Source organism: Mesocricetus auratus, unplaced genomic scaffold, assembly GCF_017639785.1.
Source record: "Mesocricetus auratus isolate SY011 unplaced genomic scaffold, BCM_Maur_2.0 Super-Scaffold_100062, whole genome shotgun sequence".
NCBI classification, from domain to species: domain Eukaryota; kingdom Metazoa; phylum Chordata; class Mammalia; order Rodentia; family Cricetidae; genus Mesocricetus; species Mesocricetus auratus.
In genome coordinates, this window is record NW_024429234.1 from 2,249,796 (window position 1) to 2,270,759 (window position 20,964).

A 20,964-nucleotide genomic window follows, 5' to 3' on the forward strand; every position below is an offset into this window, starting at 1 on the left:
TTCTGAGGGCTCACACTGAGATAACATCTATTTCACCCAATCATTTTACACACAGAGAGAGAAATTGAGGATCAAAAGAACACACTTTTATTGACCATTATCCCTAGGGACAGACTTTGGAGATGAGTGTGGGTAGGTGAACAGACACCAAGTCATCAAAGTTTTGCGCCTTGTAATGAATAGATTGTTTGGGGCCTCAAGGCCAGCAGAGCAGGCAGGCTAAAAAGGATAGATGATCAATGATAGCAGGGTGCAATGACAGAAAGTGACAGCTGTGTGAACTTTGCGTAAGAGGGGGCTGCAAATACATCATAAAGGGTAAGAGGACTTGGAAAGGGGAGAGAAGAGATTATCCTGAGGCTGAGGTTGGGAGAGCACAGCACAGTGTGATCAAAGGCCCTGGCCTGGTTTAGACGGTGAGAAACGGAGTGTCACGGGATGTCAGGCTGGACAGGTGGTGCTAAGCCCCAAACCATGGGCTAGGGCTCCAGCTATAGCCTGAAGGCAGCTGCGGGCTTCTACAGGTCCTACATTCAATGGATAGGACTGCTGTCCTCATATGTATCGGGGCCAATCTCCTTGAGGCAGGACGGTAGGATAGTTCCCTCTTGCTTGGCCACTCTCAGTGTAGCTGCTGCTTCTAGGTTCCCTGAGGCTGGCGCAGCCTTCTCCAGAAAGCCATCTTTTTCTCTTTGAGCTTCACACCGATGCTTGTATCGAAATCCAACTGCAGGTACTTTTCATCCTTGTCAAAGCGTGGCCAGTAGGGCAGCTTTCTGCCATTGGGGTCCCTAACCAAGGTGGAAAGAGATTCTTGTCACTCCTTTTTATTCAGCTCGTCCCTCTGAAGCTGAGATCCAAGGAGGCTTTGTGACAATGATGCTTGGACAGCTCTTTATGAAAGAGTAGGAGAGCTAGGTGTGATGGTGAACACTTAGAATCCTAGCACCGGGGAGGCAGAGGAAGGTGAGTTGTGAGTTCAAGGCCAGCATAGGTTGCATAGCAAGTCCCAGGGAGGAAGTGGGAGAAGTGAGCTTCCAGGAAGTACAAGGTTAGGTAAGATATAAAGGTGAATATAAAGAGGATGGGTGTGCAAAGGGAATGATGATGACATAGGAAAAGTTCTTGGCTTGTCACAATAAGCTGAGGGAATGGAGTTTCACGCTGAGAACATGAGCAAGGGTTTTAAGCAAGTGAGTAACTTGGTTAGATGATATTTCAGAACAACTCCTCTAGTGTCACAAGATGATGGGGGGAGGAAGGTGGGGCTAGGAAAATATGCATAGGGGACCCAAAGTTCAGTTCAAGTGTCACTTCCACATGAAGCCACCCCTGTCACTCAAATAGGACCAGATCCATCCGTGATGCTCCCAGGGGGACAGCTCCCAATGTGCCTGTTTGGAATTTGGTTTTCATATGGTGGGGTGAGGAGGACATACCACATGCTTATGGCATTTTTTAAACCCCATCTTCCAGTGCTAGGGTCAGATACAAAGGAGAACATCAGTGAGATACTATTGGATGAATGAATGTTGAGTGTGCATCATGGGACAGAAGGGACGTTCTAGGGACATTTAGGACCCCATGACTGACAAGGAGAAGGACCCAGGCTTGACTGTCTAGTTCCTGTGGGTCGACTATTGTTTATCTGTGTAAGGGGCTAGACTCACCCAGTGCGGGCAAAGTTGGCCCAGTATTTCATCATCTGGAGACTGAATTCCTTTTCCTCACCAGTGGATGAGCCTGGAGGCAGAAAAGGATGTGGTATTTGGAGAGAGCTGGGGGTACCAGCCTCCCACTCTGCATTTGGGAATACATTCCACACTAGAAACTAGATAGTTCCCTGTGGTCAGCCAATGGACGTTTGAGTCTTTATACATGGTGGAGAAGCTAGGTGTCAGGTAGGGCATTAGGACCTTTGGAGAAAGGGCTTCCGAAGATATAGGAAAGCTCGTCTCCGTGGTCTGCCCCATCATGTCGAGGTTTGATAATTATGTGTGAAGGAGCATGGTGCTTGAACTCGTACAGATAGACAGGGAAACCAGCATCTGTGAATAAATGAAATGGGTGAGGGCTGCAGGCAGAGCCTCCACCTAAGCTATATCCCCATCTATATACCCAACGTGTCCCACCCACCGGTATCAGGCAGGCCTCCAGCTCTCCAGTCATGGAGCAAGTTAGAATCCTGCCCACACTAGCCATCAGCATGCTGTCACTCAAACACTCTGAGCTGCAGTTCCTCGTCTGCAGAGTTGGGGACACTACACCCCAATTGACAAGCTTATGGCAAGGATCATGGAAGCTGTCTTCTTCCTTGTTTTGAGCTTTCTGTTCTGGACATGGTATTTAAGGGCTTTTAATGGCTGACCTTTCCAGCCTCACCTTTGACCTCTCATTCTCATATCCCCCAAACCCAGTCAGTACACCTTTCAAGTTGCTCTTAAGCCCATCTTCTTAACCTCTGCCACCCCAGCTTTCTCCTCCAGGTGGCTGAGGCTCTGCCCTCATCCCTAATGAACAGCTCTTCTTCTGGCTTGCTGCCTTCTCTGTGGCCTCTTGGAGTCCTATACTGGCCCAAACTATGAAGCGGGCAGGGGAAAAGCTGGTGACCCCAGCTGGAAGCAGCTCAGCTGGATAGGGCAGGGGAGCAGTGCGGTTACCCTTAGGAGACCCATACCCCGGTGGTAGCGTGCGGCTTGAAGTGTGGTGTACACAAAGGTAGCATCTCCAACTAGGTCTATCAGGTGGTTTCGGACTGTCTTCCAGTCAAGCTTATCGGCAGCGTCATTCACGTACTCCTTCACCACCAGTGGGACCTGTTCCTTCGTGATATTCTGGGCCAGGATGCAAGACCTACCCTGAGGCCTGCTATGGCAGCTAGGCCATGGGTGGGTACGCCATTGGCTTGCACCTAGCCTCAGCTCTCCAGGACTTTTGGGAATGGGATTTCTAGGATGGTCTCCATCTTGATTGATTCTTACCCCCCCCACTTTTGCCATGAGAGAACTGCCGTCTATGACCCTAAGGGTGCCTCGGAGACTTTGCCCATCAGCAACCATCTCATGCCAAACTCCTTTAGGGCTCTCCAAGAATGATCCCACCCTGTCCCAGGAGCAGGTCCTACATTTTAAAAGAAGAGTGTGTGGTGTTTAGTCCTGTTCACACTAAAGAACCCAAACCATGAGACCCCCCCCCACCTCACCAGAAGGGTGCTGGAACTCCAGAGCATTTTAGTGAAGTATCTTTTGTTCATTGCACGCTGAGTTAGCTGGAGCTTCATGAGCTGCTCGCAAGAAAAAGACCCAGGGATGAATCAGGTCTGAGCGCTGACCTGTCTGCATGCAGAATTCTCAGACAAGACATAGCCCAAGAAAGACCAACAACCTTTCCTGCTCACTGTCTGTCATTGCCACCTGGTTCTGAGTTGAAGCAGAGCTGGAAGGGCCCGTCTTGAGCTACAGCATTTGCCCTGACCCAGGCAGTGTAGGAGGCCCCTAAGGTGTATAGTTGTTTGCAGGTTCAGGGGTTGATTACACTGCTCCCAATTCCCCTCCATTATCCCTGACCAGCTTTCCCTGAACAGAGCATACAGGTAACTTCTGCATCCTTAGTGGGGTCTCTGAGATCTAACTTGGTAGCCAAAAACTATCCAAGGGGTACCCCTTTGCAAACCCACTGAGTGAGCACCTTTCCCATCCACTCACAAAAGGCAAGGTCCACTGGAACTCCATGCTGTTGACACCTAGAAGGTAGGGCACAGGTATAACCTGCCCGCGGGTCAGGAGCACCACAGGGTCCTCTGGGAACACCACACCATCCACCACAGGGCTCAGGAACCATATAATCTGCAAGGCCAGGGGCATTTTCCAGCTAGTCATCCCACATAACCTCTGGGGACCTTTGTGACTTGGGTGCTCAGCTCATCAGGTCTGTCTCAGGAGTTGCTCAAGCTTAAGCTCTTTTGGTAAAGACTGAGATTGCGCATAATGATGCTTAGGAAGTTGAGCATTGGGAGGGGCCAGGACAGACAGGACCAGCTACTCAGACTTTAGATGCTTGCTCCAGGCATCCACATAGGTCATTCCTTATGAAAATCCTTACAAAATATCATTTCAATGAGGCATGCATTATCCATTCTATTTAAAGTTACACATCTTCCACCATGTCTGACCCCTTCTCTTGTTGCTATGGCCTTCTGGAAAGCTGAATAATTTACTTTTTTATAGGGCCTATCATCTTTCTCTCGAATGGGGTATCAGTTCTACTAGGGAAAGGAATCTGGCCTGCATGGTTCTTCAAATATCCCAAGGACCTGGCACACAGTAGGTATTCAATAAACACTCAAATTGCAGGCCACTGCTTTACTCACATCTTTTGGATCTTTCTGGAGGTTGGCATGAAAAAATGCCTATAAAGGAGAAAAGAAGATAAGAATGAAAAGAAACCCCCCAATGTGCTCCAGAGACAGGTCCCCTGGGGAAGTATTTATGGGTGGATGTAGTACACAGGCTGGTAGAGAAGACAACTGGAATGTTCTACCTACCATCCTCTTGGAAACATGCATCATTTCATCCTCTGATAGAGCCCTCAGACACTCTACCATGATCCTTGTGTTATTGTGGTTGCAGCCAGCCATGTCAGCAATCTTCTGTAGAGAGAAGAGGTATACAGGGATGCCTCCATCTTTCCTCCCTCTTACTGAGTCCTGGGAGAGAAGTGATGCCCACCTTGGCTGCCTTCAATGGATCAGGGGTGATGAAGGCTTTCAGTATCGCAGTGCCACTCTGGGAAATGGCCCGATGGAATAGACCTTGGGCTAGGGGTGACATCAGCTGTAGGGATTGGAAACAGAACACCCATGAGATCCACAAATAGGGCCAACTGAGTTGTTTTGGGTGCCTGCCTAACCATTTCTGAGTAGCCTGAGAGATGAGCATCTTGGAGGGAGCCATGGGTCTTAGGCTGGAATCCTAGACTTAAAGCCAGCATCTTCCACTACATAGACCAAAGTGTAGTTCTGTTTCCAATCCCTACAATCGAGGCAGGGTTTCTCTGTGGTTTTGGAGGCTGTCCTGGAACTAGCTCTGTAGACCAGGCTGGCCTCGAACTCACAGAGATCCACCTGCCTCTGCCTCCCGAGTGCTGGGATTAAAGGCGTGTGTCACCAACGCCCGGTTATGTAGTGGGTTCTAGAGGCCTCAGAGTTGACCTGAGGATATGCATAAGGGGGGGGTGTCTTTCTCTGCTACAGGTTATAAGTGAGGGCAAGTGGGACCCATAGTCACACCTCCAATTACCCATGCTAACAGCTATTTTAGAGAAGTTATATCTTTGGATGCCTCAGAACTGATGTGTCTTAAACCTGTTCTAGTTAATCTCCAACTGTGTAGAACCTCCTTTTTTGACATTATCCACCCAGCTTGGGGGCTGTCCCTTCTCTGCCCTCTGCCACATGTAGCCATTCCAGTCCTGACCATTTGGCCTTGGGAATCACTCAGCAACCATCCTTTATTCTCCAGCCTTCCTACCCTCATTGTCTCCTCTGGGACAAACCCTGCTCCTTCATCTCCCAACTGGGCCTCCAAGTTGGAATTTCTGCTTATTTCTAGCTCAGTTCCATGCAGAAGACCGAGAGACAGCTGCTCTTATCACTTCCCTGATTCAAATCTGTCCCTGCTCTTAGGAGGATGGCTGCAAGCCACAAGTTTGAGACCAACCTTGTCTACATAGCAAATTCCAGACTAGCTTGGTTAAACACCAAGTCTGAGGCCAGCAAGGGAAGCAGAGTGAGACCCAGTGTCAACAAACAACAACAAAAATATCCAAGCCAAACCAAACCACACAGAAAAGCCTTGTCCAGGCTGTCTAGTACACTGAAGAAGAGATGCTTCACTTGTCTGTGCACCGGGGTTTCATCTGTGACATGAAGACAGTGCTTTTCTACTTGGACTTACTGTTGTAATTATTATTGCCAATTGACTTGTTAGTTTTGGACAGGGAGGGCCTTGCTGTGTAGCTCAGGCTGGCTAGGCATTTCAGGTCTGCCTCTGGAATGTTGGAATCACAGATCAGATCTGCCTGTCTCTTTGGACTTTGTGTGTGTGTGTGTGTGTGTGTGTTACATATAGTCCATGCTGGTTTCAAATTTACTATGAAGATAAGGTTAGCTGTGAATCTTCCATCCCCTCAAATTTTAGAACCACAACGCTGGGGGAATTAGATAAAGTAATACACATAGTCACACAGAAAGTGTTCAGGTGTTTGAGCCTTATTACTACTGTGGCCCTCATGAGCATACTTGATGTGATTCCTGCTCACCGCCACCCCTGTGAAGTCTCCGATACAGGGCCCTGACTTCCAGACACAGGCTGTCACTAGCCCTGTGTGGGAACACCAGACCTTGAGCAGAGACCCACTTCCCCTTCTGCCTGGGAGTAGGCAGCTGTAAGACAATGTTTAGTAAAAACATGTTTACTAAAAACGATACAATAAGTTCCTGGAAAAGGCCTTCCCAAGGAAACCGCCCTCACCTCGACCTTGTCCAAAGACTAACCGCACCTTCAAAAAACCCACACACATCCACCTCTGGTGTCAGAGCAGAACCAGCCAGGATAGAGGAGAGAGCAGAAGCTTCTCTGGTGGGAGCTTTTCTTAGGAGGTTTTCTTGAACCTTTTTGGAGCCTGTTTAAAGTTTTCTTTACATCATTGAACGAGTCTCTGTGTTGTCAATCCCCGACACCCTCCGCACGTTCTCGGACACAGGCCGCGCAGCAGACGTGACAGCCCTGTCCAGAAGGTAAATGCTGACCTCTGTTTAGAAGCAAGGGCTCTGAGGGAAGCAAGGGGTGGTAGGCACCCACAGTGCCTTACCCTTTCATTGCTGGAACTTGGATTCCTCATCACTGTTACTCTTTTTTCCTTTTCAAGAAAATCATTTTAGTGTGTATGGCAGAAATCTGGTCAGATGACAAGTCGCAGGAGCCAGTTCCACCTTGTGAGCTCTAGGAACTGAACTCTGGTCATCAGCCTGGTTGGCAACCCACTGAGTCATCTCAACGGCCTCGATGGGTACTATTCTTGAAGAGAAAGTACCCTTGGCTGTGAGCGTCTGTGCCCTTGACGTGAATGGTATCCTTGGCAGGTTTGTGGACACACAGGTTCTGCACATGTTCCTGTGCAGTGTGGGAACATGCTGGCCGGTGTCTCTACTGGTCCAATAGAAATCGCACTCACCAGTCCTGAGACGCTCATGGCTCCCGCCGACTGGCCAAATAGTGTTACACTGTCCGGGTCTCCTCCAAAGGTCTCGATGTTCTCCTGAACCCAGTGCAGAGCCGCTATCTGGTCTAGCAGCCCCCAGTTCCCGCGGGCGTGGCTGTCGCCCGTGCTAGGCACACGAGAGTCATAGTCAGTGTTTCAAACTTCGATGGTCAGGATTCAGAGAGCTGCCAAAGCTCCCTACCTAAGCCTTCCTTAGACTCACTCGTGAGACAGTATCCAGGGTCTCTACAGCTCGAACTACCCTCTTCACTAGGCTCCGCCCACGGACCACACCCCTTCCGCCAGTCCCCGCCTTCTGTGCCTCCGACAGGTAGGTGAAAACCCCGCCCCTGGTCCAAGGCCCACCTGAAGAAGCCCAGGATGCCCAGCCTGTACTGCAAAAACACCAGCACCACTTTCTCGCGGGCGGCCAACTCTGAGCCTTCGTAGGTGGAAGCAGAGCCGACGAGGAAGGCGCCTCCAGGGAACCAAACCATCACCTGGGCAAGAAAGGTCTCCAGAGTCTGAGTTTGGCTGTAGGGTAGTAGAGGGGAATGGCGGGTGGTGGAAAACATGGTACTCACCGGCAGCAGCGGGTCCCCAGGCGCGAGCACTGGAGCATAAACGTTCATGTAGAGACAGTCCTCACTGAAGTGCAGCCACTCATACTGTTTCCGCGTGTTTAAGTACATGGAAGTTATCTGGCCCCAGGTTTCCTGAAGGCACCTGTGGGCATGCAGTGAATTTGGATTGGCAGTGAAGAGAATACTTTAAATCCCGGAGTCAGCAGTGATGGAGGACAACCTAAGACAAAAGCCTGGCGGGCTCTGCATGCATGCCTCCTGGAGTCTGTCACCAGTGGTCAGGTCTAGGGCCATGAGGCAGGCAGGTCTCCCTAGAATCCATCCTGTCTTCTACCATGTGTTTTGCCCTTCACTGCTTAGCCCGGGTAGTCTTTGTTCTTGTTGGAGATGGCCAGTGAGATCAAGGTCGAAACTTGGGTGTCCCAGACTCTTTTATCTCCCAAGCAGGCTGAGGAGCCCTAGAACATGTTTCTCCACTCCAAACACAGGGCCACTGTTTGTCAAGACCATCAGATCTGTGGTCTGACCACATACAGCCCCAACCTCTTGACAGTTCTCTAACTTGTTCTTCGGAGGACATTGATAAAAGTGATTAAAAACAAAGTAAGACATAATGTGGACCATGGCACTGCCCTCTTTAAAATCTTCCTTGTGGGGGCTGGAGAGATGGCTTGGAGGTTAAGAGCACTGACTGCTCTTCCAGAGGTCTTGAGTTCAATTCCCAGCAACCACATAGTGGCTCACAACCATCTGTAATGAGATCTAATGCCCTCTTCTGGCCTGAAGGCATACATGCAGACAGAACACTGTATACAAAATAAATAAAATCTTAAAAAAAAAACACCAAAACAACAACAACAAAAAAACCCAAGACTTCCTTGTGAGCCATAGTGGCTGACACCTGGAATCAAGGCTATTCTGGGTAGCCTTAGCTACCATGGAAGGATCCACCTCCCCAAAACCAATTTCCCCAGCTCTCTACTGCCTTCAGAGGAAAAAGTTCACACACCCTCAGTCTGACTTAGACCCTCCTTTCCATCCAGTCATCTCACCAGCCATCCTTTGTTCCTCATAGACATGGTCGCTTGCCTCTGATTTCCAAGCCCTTGTGCCTCTCTGACTTCTGCCAAATGCTTTCCTTCTTGCCCAGCAATCTCCTACTTCTGTTTAAGGTCAACTCAAGTGGTATCCCCTCTTACGGGCACTCCATCTGTGTCCTGCAAACCTTTCTCCACTCTTGACTGTAGTGCTGGTCGAAATTATTTCAATTAATTGTTTCTCTTCTGGGTGACTCAACCACTCTTTGAATGTACAATGACAGCATGTCCTAGCACTCAGTCAAGCACCGTGTGGACTTACAGAGTATTTGAAGAGTATGGGTTATATGGCCACCTCCCTCCTCTCCGCTGCTGGAATGGCTATTCTTACAAGTCTGGGGCTGGCCTTACTTGATTGGAATCCCTATCTGCCTGTTCCTCCTTTTAGTTCTCCTCTTGTCCCAGGCTACCTTCCCTTTCCCTTTTTCATATGTCCTTCCCACAGCTTTTCAACCTGCCTTATCCCAACTATCATCTCCCAATCACCTTTATTAGCAGCCATCCGAGATCTCTTCCTACAAGGTCACACTTCCATTTTTTTCTTTTGTGTTTGTGTGTACAGGTCAATGCATGTGCGTGAAGGCCAGAGAAAAATCTCTGTTGTCATTCATTTTTTAAAAAGGCTGGTCTCTCAATGACTTGATTCTGGCTGAGTAGTTGAGACTGGCTGACTAGTGAGCCAAAGGGATCTTCTTGTTTCTGTTGCCCCAGTACTGACATTACAAATTCTTGCCTAGGCTCTTGGCTTTTTAATGTGGGTTCTGGGGCCTGAACTTAAGACCTCATACTTGTGAGGCAAGTGTTTTTACTAATTAAGTCCATTTCCCCAGCATCAGGATAAACTCCAGCCAATCGTATCCTAACTCACCTGGCCTCTTTCTTCAAAGGTCACCAGCAAGCAGTATATATCTTCCTTCCTTCCTTCCTTCCTTCCTTCCTTCCTTCCTTCCTTCCTTCCTTCCTCCCTCCCTCCCTCCCTTCCTTCCTTCTGAGACAGGGTCTCATGTAACCCAGGATGGTCTTGAACTTACCATGTAGTTGAGGTTGATCTTGAACACTTGACCCTCCTACTTCCATCTCCCAAGTGCTTGGATTACAGACTTGTATCACTATGCCTGGCTTCATAGCTCTGCCTTTGATCTTTGCTTTACTTCCCCCTCCTTTGAAAATTTGTAGTGCCAGGATCAAATCCAGGTTCTTGTGAATGGTAGGCAGGGGCTCTATTTCTAGGCAACAACTCTTCTTCTTCTTCTTCTTCTTCTTCTTCTTCTTCTTCTTCTTCTTCTTCTTCTTCTTCTTCTTCTTCTTCTTCCTCCTCCTCCTCCTCCTCCTCCTCCTCCTCCTTCTTCTCCTTCTCCCTCTCCTTCTCCTCCCTCTCCATCTTTTTTCTAAAAACTTATTTATTTATTATGTATGCAGCATTCTGTCTGCATATATGACTGCAGGCCAGAAGAGGTCACCAGATATCATTACAGATGGTTGTGAGCCACCATGTGGTTGCTGGGAATTGAACTCAGGACCACTGGAAGAGCAGCCAGTGCTCTTAACCACTGAGTCATTTCTCCAGCCCCAGGCAATACTTCTGTTTGACTTCTTTTTCTCCTTTTACTAATTTTAAAATTACATTTATCTATTTGTTTGTGTCATGGTGTATGTATGGAAGTCAGAGGGCCTTTTGGGAATCAGTTCTTTCCTTCTACCTTGTAGGTCCTAGGGATGGAACTCAGGTCATCAAGCTTGGTGGCAAGAACCTTTATTTGCTGAGCCCTATCACTGGCCCTCTTCCTTTTTGAAAAAAAAAGTGTGTGTGTGAGTGTGTGTGTACGTTTGTATGCATGCATGCAGGTGTGTATGTACAAGTGAATGTGCATATTCGTGAATATGCATTTGGATGCCAGAGGTTAACCTTTGATGACATCCTCAGAAATACCATCTGACTACTTTAAAACAGGGTCTCTCATTGCCTGGAGTTCATCAATTAGGCCAGACTGGCTGGTCAGTGAACCCCAGGGATCCTTCTGTCTCTACCTCCCCAGTGCTAGGATTACAAGCACACACTTCCATGTTCTTTCATGGTTGATGGGGACCAAACTCAGGTCCTCATGCTTGAAAAGCAATAATTTTACTCGCTGAGTTATCTTGACAGTCCCTTGCTTAACTTAAAGAAAAAGATGAATTTTTATTTTATGTGTGGAAGTGTTTTGCTTCTATGTAAGTGCATCAAGTTTGTGCCTTGTGCCTGTGAAGGCCAGAAGAGGGTGCTTAAATCTTTGGAACTGGAGCTAAAGATGGTTGTAAGCTGCCATGTGCAGAGAATGGAACCCTGGTCTTCTGCAAGAGCAGCAAGTGTTCTTAACTGCCGAGCCATTTCTACAGGCCCCTCCCTCCCTCCTTGCTTGATTTCTTGCTGGCAGCTATAGTCAAGAACTGGAGTTAAAAACAGCTGAGATTTCTGTCCCCATCACATCGTCAAAGTCACTCCTGTCATGGTCACCGGAGTGATCCTCAATGTGGATGACCAAGTGCTCCGCCCTTTGTTGAGCAGCATTCCCTCTCCAGTTTCTATACCATCCTGCTCTCCAGCTCTTCCCCCTGTGTCCCTGATGGATCCTCCTGCTGACCCAGGTCTAAGCACAAGAGAGCTCAAGTTTCTATCTCTCTTAGCTCTCTCTTTTCTTTTTTGCTTTTTTGAGACCATGTCTCACTTTATAGCCCAGACTAGCCTTGAAATTGCTATGAAGCACAGGTTCTCCTTTTTCTTTAAAAACTTTTGGGGGTTTTATTTATTTTTATATTATGCGTATAGGTGTTTTGCCTGCATATGTGTGTGTGCACCGTGTGTGTGCGATGCCTGCAGAGACCAGAAGAAGAGGATTGGATCCTCCTGGAACTGGAATTCAGACAGGCTGTGAGCCTCCGTATGGGTACCAAGGATCTAACACAGGTCCTCTGGAAGAGCAGTCAGTGATCTTAAATCCTGAGTCATTTATCCAGTCCCAAACTTTATTATTTTTATTATTACTGTTGTTGTTTATTTATCTTTGAGACAAGGTCTCACTATGTAGCCTTAGCTAGCCTGGAAGTCAGTATATAGAGTAGGGTGGCCCCAGACTCATAGAGATCTGCCTGACCTCTGCTTCCCAAGTGCTGGCATTAAAGGCGAGCCAGAAAACCTGGCTCTCCTCTCTTTTCTTAGAGATATGGTCTTAAATAGCCTAGGGTACCCTCAAACTTGCTGACTTTGAACTCCTGATCTTCTTGCTCAACCTTCTAGTTACTGGGATTATCGATGTGTGCCAACCTGCTTGATAGTCTAATGAATTTTCTCTTATTTTGCCCAAACCTGCTGTTGTCCTAGTGTTCACCATTTTGGGACATGGCACCCTTAGTTCTTGAACAAAAATGTAGTCATTATATTAAATTCTTCTTTTTTTTCTCATGTGACTCATATCCAGTTCTCCAGAAAATACTATTATCTTTTCCTTTGAAATAAATTTAGAATCCAATGACTTCTACGGGGAAGCCATCATTTCTCTCTCCCTTAATTGTTGTCCTCTAGAATGGTCTAAGTAATCCACACATTCTTACATTCTTATACTTGACTCTCTAAGTTCTAAACCTCTCTCTCTCTCTCTCTCTCTCTCTCTCTCTCTCTCTCTCTCTCTCTCTGCGTGTGTGTGAGACAAGATTTCTCTGTGCAACAGCCTTGGCTGTGCTGGAACTCACTCTATAGACCAGACTGATCTCGAACTCAGGGATCAACCTGCCTCTGCCTCCTGAGTACTGGAATTAAAGGCATGCGACACTACATCCTGGTGTCTAAACATCTCTTGTTCTGACAGCTTATATCAAGTTCCAATGACTGACACCCACATGTGTATACAATGGGCACACTCACCCCCAAACCTCACCTTCAAGTTTCAGATAATGGTCATACCATGTTCTGACAACAGGGATTCCAAATAACAACCAGAGAATGGTCAGAATGTCTGGGGCTTGATCTATCTATCTATTGAGATTGAACCTGTACCTCTCCCATGGTTGTTGGCATGGAGAACAACCTTTGGCCTGTGGCTGATCATGTCCTAACAGTGGAACTCTTCCTAACAAATAGACATTCAAGTGGGAGTTATAAGGCTTTTTAAAAACATATCATTTGGCACCCAGGTTTTAAACCCTGTGCTGATGATAAACATTGTTAATGATTGCCACACAATGTTATGTTCAGTTGATTATTCAGTAGTCTAAATAAACAGTAAATACACTTGTTTTGACTTAACTGCCAAATCCAGGGCTTGTTCAAGTTTTGTTATGCAAAGGCTGTAGGTGGCAGCAAGACACCAGACCCTGAAAGCTCCAACAGTCCTTGTGGTTCCCATCTTGGAGCGCCCTCTTCAGGGCGTGGCTGACAGTACCGCGTGGGTTTGTTATAAAGCAGGAGCCCATCATTCGTATGCCTGGGGTGTGAATGAGAACTGGAGGTGGGAGGCATTTGGGAAGTCCAGTTTCCTAGAAGGCCCTGTGGCACAGCCAGTGACCACATTTCTCTTGTCCAGAGCTCCCTCACGAGAAAACAAACAGTACAATCAGTGCCTTAAATGCCATTTGGTCTAATTTCCTCATTACATAGGTTTGGAAACTGAGGCCAAGAATGGGCCTCAGGTTTGCTGTGGTCACACACTGTGTTTCTAGTGAGTTATTTTAGGCACTGGTCCACCCTACTCATCAGGTCTGCTCATCTACCAGCCCGCAATCCTCTGGCACTTACGAAGGTGGGTAGGTGGTGGCATCTCTGATGCCGTTCCAGGGCTGCAGGGGCTCCGGAGGAGCAAACCTGCGGGCACCCACGGGAGGTTTGGAGAAGGGGACTCCCAGGAAGACTTGGATGGTTATGTTTCCCACATGTGTTTGCTTTCCTTGTAGGATCCCATGTTTGGTGACCACAAGAGGTTCGTTGGTGTGCAAAGCCCCTGGGAAGAGAAGAGGGACTGTCATCCTGTCTCATTATTGTCAGCCACAGATGGAATTCTGGTACATCTGCCACGGGATCTATTCAACTTGGCCTTGCCCTCCCTTCTCTCTTTCCCCACCTCTCTCCAGAGTCTCACTACATAACTCAGGTGGGTTTTGAACCCATCACCCTTCTGCCTCAGCCTTCCAAATGCTGGGATTACAGGAGTGTGCTACCAGGCCTGGGTAGCTGCTGCTGCTGCTATATATGCACATACACACACACACACACACACACAGACACACACACACACACAGGTATATATATGATATAAATATATATATATAATCAACCAATGCACTATTATTTGGATACTTAAAAATCCTATGTTTGTGAGTGTTTTGTGTGCATGTACATCTTTGTATCACATGCTGAACAGGGCATCCATTTCTCTAAAACTGGAGTTACAGACATCTGTGAACTGCCATGTGGGTGCTGGGAATTGAATCTGGCTTCTTTGCTGAGCCATCTCCCCAGCTCTCAATCACTACTTAAAAAAAAAGGACTTTCATTTAATTTTATTTTATGTCTGCATTCATGTCTGTGCGAGGCTGTTTGATTCCCTGGAGCTGGAGTCACAGACAGTTGTGAGCCACCATGTGGGTGCTGGGAATTGGATCCAAGTCCTTTGGAAGAGCAGCCAATGCTCTTAACTGCTGAGCCATCTTTCAAGCTGCAACTACTACTTTTTAGTGTATGTGTGCATTCATGTGTGTAAGTGCATGCATGTGGTGTGTAGGTGCACATATGTGCTTGTGCATACTGAAACTTGAGGTTAACATCAGGGATCTTAGTTGACTATTTTCTACCGTTTCTACCATCTGTCACCAAGACCAGAGCTTGTTGTTTTGGTTAGTCTGATTAGATAGCTTGCTCCAGGGATTCCTGGCTCTGGGTTGGGATTGCAGGCAAAACCATCCAGTGTTTTAAATGGGTTCTGGGGATCTGAATTCTGGTCCTCATGATCATGCAGCAAGTGTTTTACCCACTAAGCCACCTCCTCGGACTAGTGCTGTATCTTAGAACAACAATTAAAAACTCCTGGAAGTTTAAAAATAACAATTGTGTATTTATTTCTCTTGTACGTCTATGAGGATTTTCTTCATTATTTAAGATTTCAAAGTCATGCTGGTAAGTACATAAAAGTTCATGTCTGTTATATAACACATTTCTCTTTGTGTCATTTAAAGGGACATTTATTTGTTTGTTTATTTATTTAGTTATTTAAGACAAAGTCTCGGCCACGTGGTGTTGGCTCATGCCTTTAATCCCAGTACTTGGGAGCCAGAGTCAGATGGATCTCTGTGAGGTCAAGGTCAGCCTGGTTCCACAAAGTGAGCTCCAGGACAGGTTCCAAAGCCACACAGAGAAACCCTGTCTCAAAAAACAAAAACAACAGCAACAGCAACTAAGAAACGGGGAGAGAGAGAGGGAGAGAGAGAGAGAGAGAGAGAGAGAGAAGGGAAAGAAAAAAAAGAAGACAAGTTCTCTCTATAATGTAGCCCTGAGTGTTCTGGAACTCCTTATGTAGATCAGGCTGGCCTTGAACTCACAGAGGTCCACCTGCTTCTGCCTCCTAAGTGCTGGTATTAAAGGCAAGAGCCACCATGCAGGGCTGAAAGGGGCATTTATTTTAACTTCTGTTTGATATGAACATGGCTACACCTTTTCTTTCCTGGTTGCTGATTTGTTTAATTAGTTTTTTGATCAGTTTCTTTTTCATTTGCTTGTCTCCCTCTGTGGTGTGTATGTATGTCTTTGTGTCCATATAAATGTGCCCGTGGTGGTGTTTGTACACATGCATACGGAGGATAGTGGTTGATTTCTGGTGTCTTCTGCAATTGTTTATCTTATTTTTGAAACAGGGTTTCTCATTGAGCCTTGAGTTTACTGAGTGACTAGACTGGGTGGCCAGCAAGCCCCAGGGACCCACCTGCTTAGGATAGTGGTTGATTTCTGGTGTCTTCCACACTTGTTTATCTTAGTTTTGAAACGGGGTTTCTCACTGAGCCTTGAGTTTACTGAGTGACTGGACTGGGTGGCCAGCAAGCCCCAGGGACCCGCCTGCTTTTCCTTCAGCACTGCGGTTACAGCCATGCACCCCACAGCTTTTCATATCGGCTCTGGCATCCAAACTCAGGTCCTCACACTTAATGAAGAAGACATTTTACTGACTGAGTCACTTCCCCAGCCCCTGCCTGGTTCATTTCTGGGATGGTTGGAATTATCTATCCACATTCTTACTCGTACACATTTGCATCGATGCACCCTTGCAGATTTATAATACAGAGGCATGCATGAGAAACACACAAATGCATGCTTACAGGGGCTATCCCATATGCATACAAGTGGACACACACACACACACACACACACACACACTGCAAGCACACTCACACCACAGGCAACTTTTGGAATAGATATGAAATAGGCCAGGTTGAATATAGCCTTTGCCTAAGAGTACTCCTCCTCTTCCAGGCTCTTCTCCTGCCCCACTTCTACTGCCAAGTGCTGGCAAGGCCTCACGTCCATTGTTCCTTTCTAAGTGCCCTCTTGGTTTCTCTCTCTCCTCCCTTATCAAAACAGAATTGCTCTTTGTTCTTGTTCCTTGTAGTTCATTCAGTAAAGTGACAGAAAGCAAATGCCATCTAAGTTGTTACTTATCCTAGCCATGTATCAGAATCATTTAGAAATTGAAGCCAAAATAAAAAGAAAGGAAAGAAAGAAAGAAGAAAGGAAATGGATTCCCAAGCCAGGTAAGGTAGCACACACTAGAAATCCTAGTGCAGGAAGATCATGCATTGAAGATCATCCTTGGCTACATAAGTTCAAGGCCTTGTTTTAAAAAAATCCAATATAAACCAGATTCCTAGGCCTTCTGCCTCACAAGTGCTGGGATTAAAGGTGTATACCACCATGCCTGGATTTTTGATATTTTTGTACTTTGGTGTTTTGAGACAGGGTTTTTCTGTGTAACAGCCCTAGCTGTCCTGGAACTCACTCTGTAGACCAGACTGGCCTCGACTCACAGAGAGCCCCCTGTCTCTGCCTCCCAAGTGCTGGGATTAAAGGTGACCACCACCACCACCTGGCTTGTTTTTTTTTTTAGACAGAGTTGCTCTGTGCAGCTTTGGAGCCTGTTCTGGAACTTACTTTGTGGATAAGGCTGGCCTTAAACTCACACAGATCTCCCTGCCTCTGTCTCCCTAGTGCTGGAATGAAAGGCATGTGTCAGCACTGCCCAGTAGAATTTTGCTTTTATTTTTGTTTCTGAGACAAGGTCTTGCTATTTATTGTAGCCCAAACTGACCTTGAACTCACAATCCTTTCTGGGCCTTGCTAGCCAGTGAGCCTTCCCAAAAAATGACACATTCCACATTCAGTGAGAGACCTCATCTCAAAGGAAAACAAAAGATAGAACAGGACACCCAATGTCATTCTCTGGCTTCTATTTGCATGGCCATATCTGTATTCATGTGTTCACACACACCACAAACATATGCATGCACACACAAACAGCCTTCATGATCCTCTGGTCTCAGCCTTCTACAATCTGGCATGATAGATGTGTACCATCACTCTGGTTCCCCAATTCTTTCTATAGACATGTGGAAATAAACTCAAAGGTTTGTGTAACGTGTCCCACAACACATAGAGAATGTCTCATGACTGCTGTAAACCGTGATGTTTTTTCAACTCCCCGGTCTGGGGAGTCAGTCACAACCACATGGTAGAGTTCTTCTAGACTGCTGAACAAGAGCAACATGGGAAGTTCAATGACTGCTCTGTTATCCAGAGAGAGGACAGACGCATTTATGAAAACAATATTCCAAACCAGGCGGGGTGGCACACCTGCAATCAGGCACTTGGGAGGCAGAGGCAGGAGGATCACAAGTTCAAGGCTGGGGAGATGGTGCTTGAGTGCAGGGCCAGACCACAGTTTTATTCCTTGGAACCCACATACAAGCTGAATGCATAGCACAGGTGTCTAATCTCACTGCTCTTACAGGGAGAGGGGAAGTGGAAACTGGAGAATTGATTGAATCTCTTGGGTCAGCTAGACTGGGATACCAAGCTGGGGACAAGAAACAACAAAGAGACCCTGTGTCAAACAAGGCAGAAAGACTGACATCCACTCAAGATTGTCTCCTGAGCCTGCATTTACACACACACACACACACACACACACACACACACACACACACACACACACAGAGTTCAGGACCAAGGCAATGCAGTGAGACCTTATCTGGGGGGGAAAAAGCAAAAATGAAAAACCCCACAAGCAACTATATGAAATAAAAATCAGTTTTCCCGGGAATGGAAAGAGGTCTCAGCGATTAAGAACACTTCTCTTCCCAGCAACTATCACAGGAGGCTCACAATCATCTTTAAGTAACTCCAGGAGATGAGGTGCCTCTGGTCTCTGTGGGCACGCATGTGTGCATACCTATAACTGTATCCTCCCTCCTGCGCTCACTCGTGTGTGTGCACACACACACTTAAAATTTTTAATTCAAATTGTTTTAAATCACCAATATCCACCTTACTCGTATCCATAAAGTACTATTAAGGCCTAGAGTTACAGATGACACCTGAAAAATTAACAAGTTATGGCACCCAAATTCTGGAAATGATACAGTGAAAAGAACATTCACGTATTGTTGGTGAAGGACAAATTGATGTAACACCTTGGAAAAACAACTTGGAAAAACATACAAGGGGGGGGGGGCTGGAGAGATGGCTCAGAGGCTAAGAGCACTGGCTGCTCTTCCAGAGAACCTGAGTTCAATTCCCAGAAACCACATGGTGGTTTATAACCATCTATGATCTGGTGCCCTCATCAGGCAGAACACTGCATACATATTAAATAAATAAATTTTTAAAAAGTATGCAAGGAGCCATAAAATGTTCATATGCTTTGATTAAGTGATTTCTCTTTAAACAAGATGTATTTTTTGAAAATGAACGATGAAAACATAATACATTAACAACAGTTTATTGAAGTCTAAGATATGTACACAGCAAAATGCCCACTTGTACAATTCTACATGATGCTAGTTACACACACGTTACATCCTGATCAGGATCTGTAACATCTCTAGCTTCTGATGGGCCACTTCATGAAAGCAAAGACTGATTTTAACTTCAGTGGATGCCAGAGCCTCATTAATATCCATGAATTAAGCAAAGTAAATATAAACTTAAGCAATACACTGCCTACCATAAGAATTTAAGGGAAAAAATAAGCAGAGTATTAAACGGTAGCCAGGAAGATGGTTCAGTGGATAAGGGTGCTTGCTGGGAAGCCTAATGACTTGAGTTTGATCTCTGGGATCCATTTGGTAGAAGGCGAAAACTGACTCTTGCAATTTGTTCTCTGGCTTCCACAAGTGTGTTGTGGCATACACGAGCAGGAACACACACACACACACACACACACACACACACACACACACCATATAACTACATATAGTTATACATATAATCATATAGTTTAGATATGTCGTTTTGCTGTATGTATATCTAACACCTAACAAATGGTTGTTAATGTGTTATTTTGTTTTCACAGTTCAGAGGATAACATTAATTTTAGAAAGAGGACATTGAGGAGAAAGGTACAGATAGTAAAGAGGCCTTGTAGGACAGGGGAGGCAGAAGTGGGACTCTTCTTCGAAGAAAGAAGGCAGGAAGGAGTGAGTAAAGGTCAGAAGAAGGGACGTGGACATGGCATGTTCTCAGGTCCCTCACTGATCCCAGGAGGTAGGAGACACAGTCCCCACTTTTCAGAGCAGTCATGGGGCTCAGAGAGGACAAATGATTTGCTCAGACTTCTAACTGGTAGCACATGAGTGCTCTGAAACACTGCTTTCCATCTGCCTAGACCATGTCTAAGCCCCACTGTCCAGAAGAGGCTGAGCTGGTGCTGTCACCCCTCAGAGGGATGAAGGACTTACCTAAGGCCATCTGGTCTACCAGGCACAGGGTGAGGCTCAAGCCCAGAGTCCACTTCATGGTCCAGCCAGCTTCTGCCATGGGCACTTATGGGGGCAGAAGGGAGCTGTGACTGCAGTGTTCAAGCACCGGAAGGTTCGGCTTTTATCTTCTTGATTCCCATCACCAGGGGCTGGGGCTGGAGGAGTTATGACCAGCTTCTCACCAGATGTGGAGTCTTGTCCCTCCTCTTTGGGGTGACAGGTCATACTATATGGTTTTGGCTCTTCGACCAAACGGGCTTGCCTGCAATCCCTGCCCAGTTTGCTCATTTGGCAATGGCTTAAAGTTTGGCTAGCTCGAGTCAAGCTTCACGAATTGAGTATGTGCCAAGACTGGAGCAGAACACGGGTTGATGGGTCCCTCAGCGTCCGGATGTCCTCCCTGTGCATTTAAGAGCTCTTGGCCTCCCTGATTGCCTGTGCTGTGTGCAGAGTCCAGCATATGCTGCTCTACCCAGGTTTCTCAGGCAGCATCGTCATAGGTCGGACTGTGTCAGGGACAGGTAGTCAGTGTGGGGAGGACCCCAGTCTTAGGTTCCAGCTGGAGTCTAGACCTAAAGGCAACCATGAGAAGGGTCACTTGGTGAGACCAGGGTAGTGACTGAACTGACGGGCTCCCAGGGAAAGACCTAATCTTGTGGGACCAGCTAGGAAAGGGAGATCTGGTCTCGTATTTGGAGCTGTAGGAGCTGGCCTTGAACTCACAGAGATCTGCCTGCCTCTGCCTCCCAAGTGCTAGAATTAAAGGTGTGTGCCACCACCACCACCCCCTGACTATTTCTTCCAAAGCCTGTTCAGTGAGTTCTCAGAAATATCCTTTATTTGGGATCCTTACCCACGTTTCCCATTCTTGTGGCTTTTCCTCCATCCTCAGTAATATGGAGTTCACTGTCCAATCATCATTGATTAGGCTCCATGCTCCTCTGTGGAAGTCTTGAGACAGACTCACAGTGACTATTGCCTATAGGGCCAACACGGGAACCATCTCTTAGGTTGGATATAACCCACTTGGCTAC

The 20,964-nt window shown here is 46.8% G+C and overlaps 1 protein-coding gene across 3 annotated transcripts; it reads right to left on the reverse strand.

The window, feature by feature from the left end:
* Positions 1–116: 116 nt before the first annotated feature.
* Positions 117–20,092, reverse strand: Ces4a (carboxylesterase 4A). 3 transcript variants are annotated; one of them, XM_005076250.2, is made up of 14 exons: positions 19,910–20,092; positions 13,710–13,911; positions 7,845–7,986; positions 7,627–7,760; positions 7,234–7,387; positions 4,728–4,832; positions 4,544–4,648; positions 4,370–4,408; positions 3,705–3,845; positions 3,203–3,283; positions 2,678–2,834; positions 1,917–2,048; positions 1,671–1,743; positions 117–791 (listed from the first exon to the last, which is right to left on the reverse strand). In XM_005076250.2, exons 1-14 carry the CDS (start codon positions 19,986–19,988, stop codon positions 641–643), a joined length of 1,695 nt encoding a protein of 564 aa, XP_005076307.1. In that variant the 5' UTR covers positions 19,989–20,092; the 3' UTR covers positions 117–640. The 3 variants fall into 3 exon arrangements, with proteins under 3 accessions (XP_005076307.1, XP_040592576.1, XP_040592577.1); XM_040736642.1 differs by lacking the exons at positions 1,671–1,743; positions 1,917–2,048; XM_040736643.1 differs by lacking the exons at positions 1,671–1,743; positions 1,917–2,048; positions 13,710–13,911; positions 19,910–20,092 and having other exon boundaries at positions 7,234–7,388; positions 7,607–7,760; positions 7,845–7,980.
* Positions 20,093–20,964: the final 872 nt, after the last annotated feature.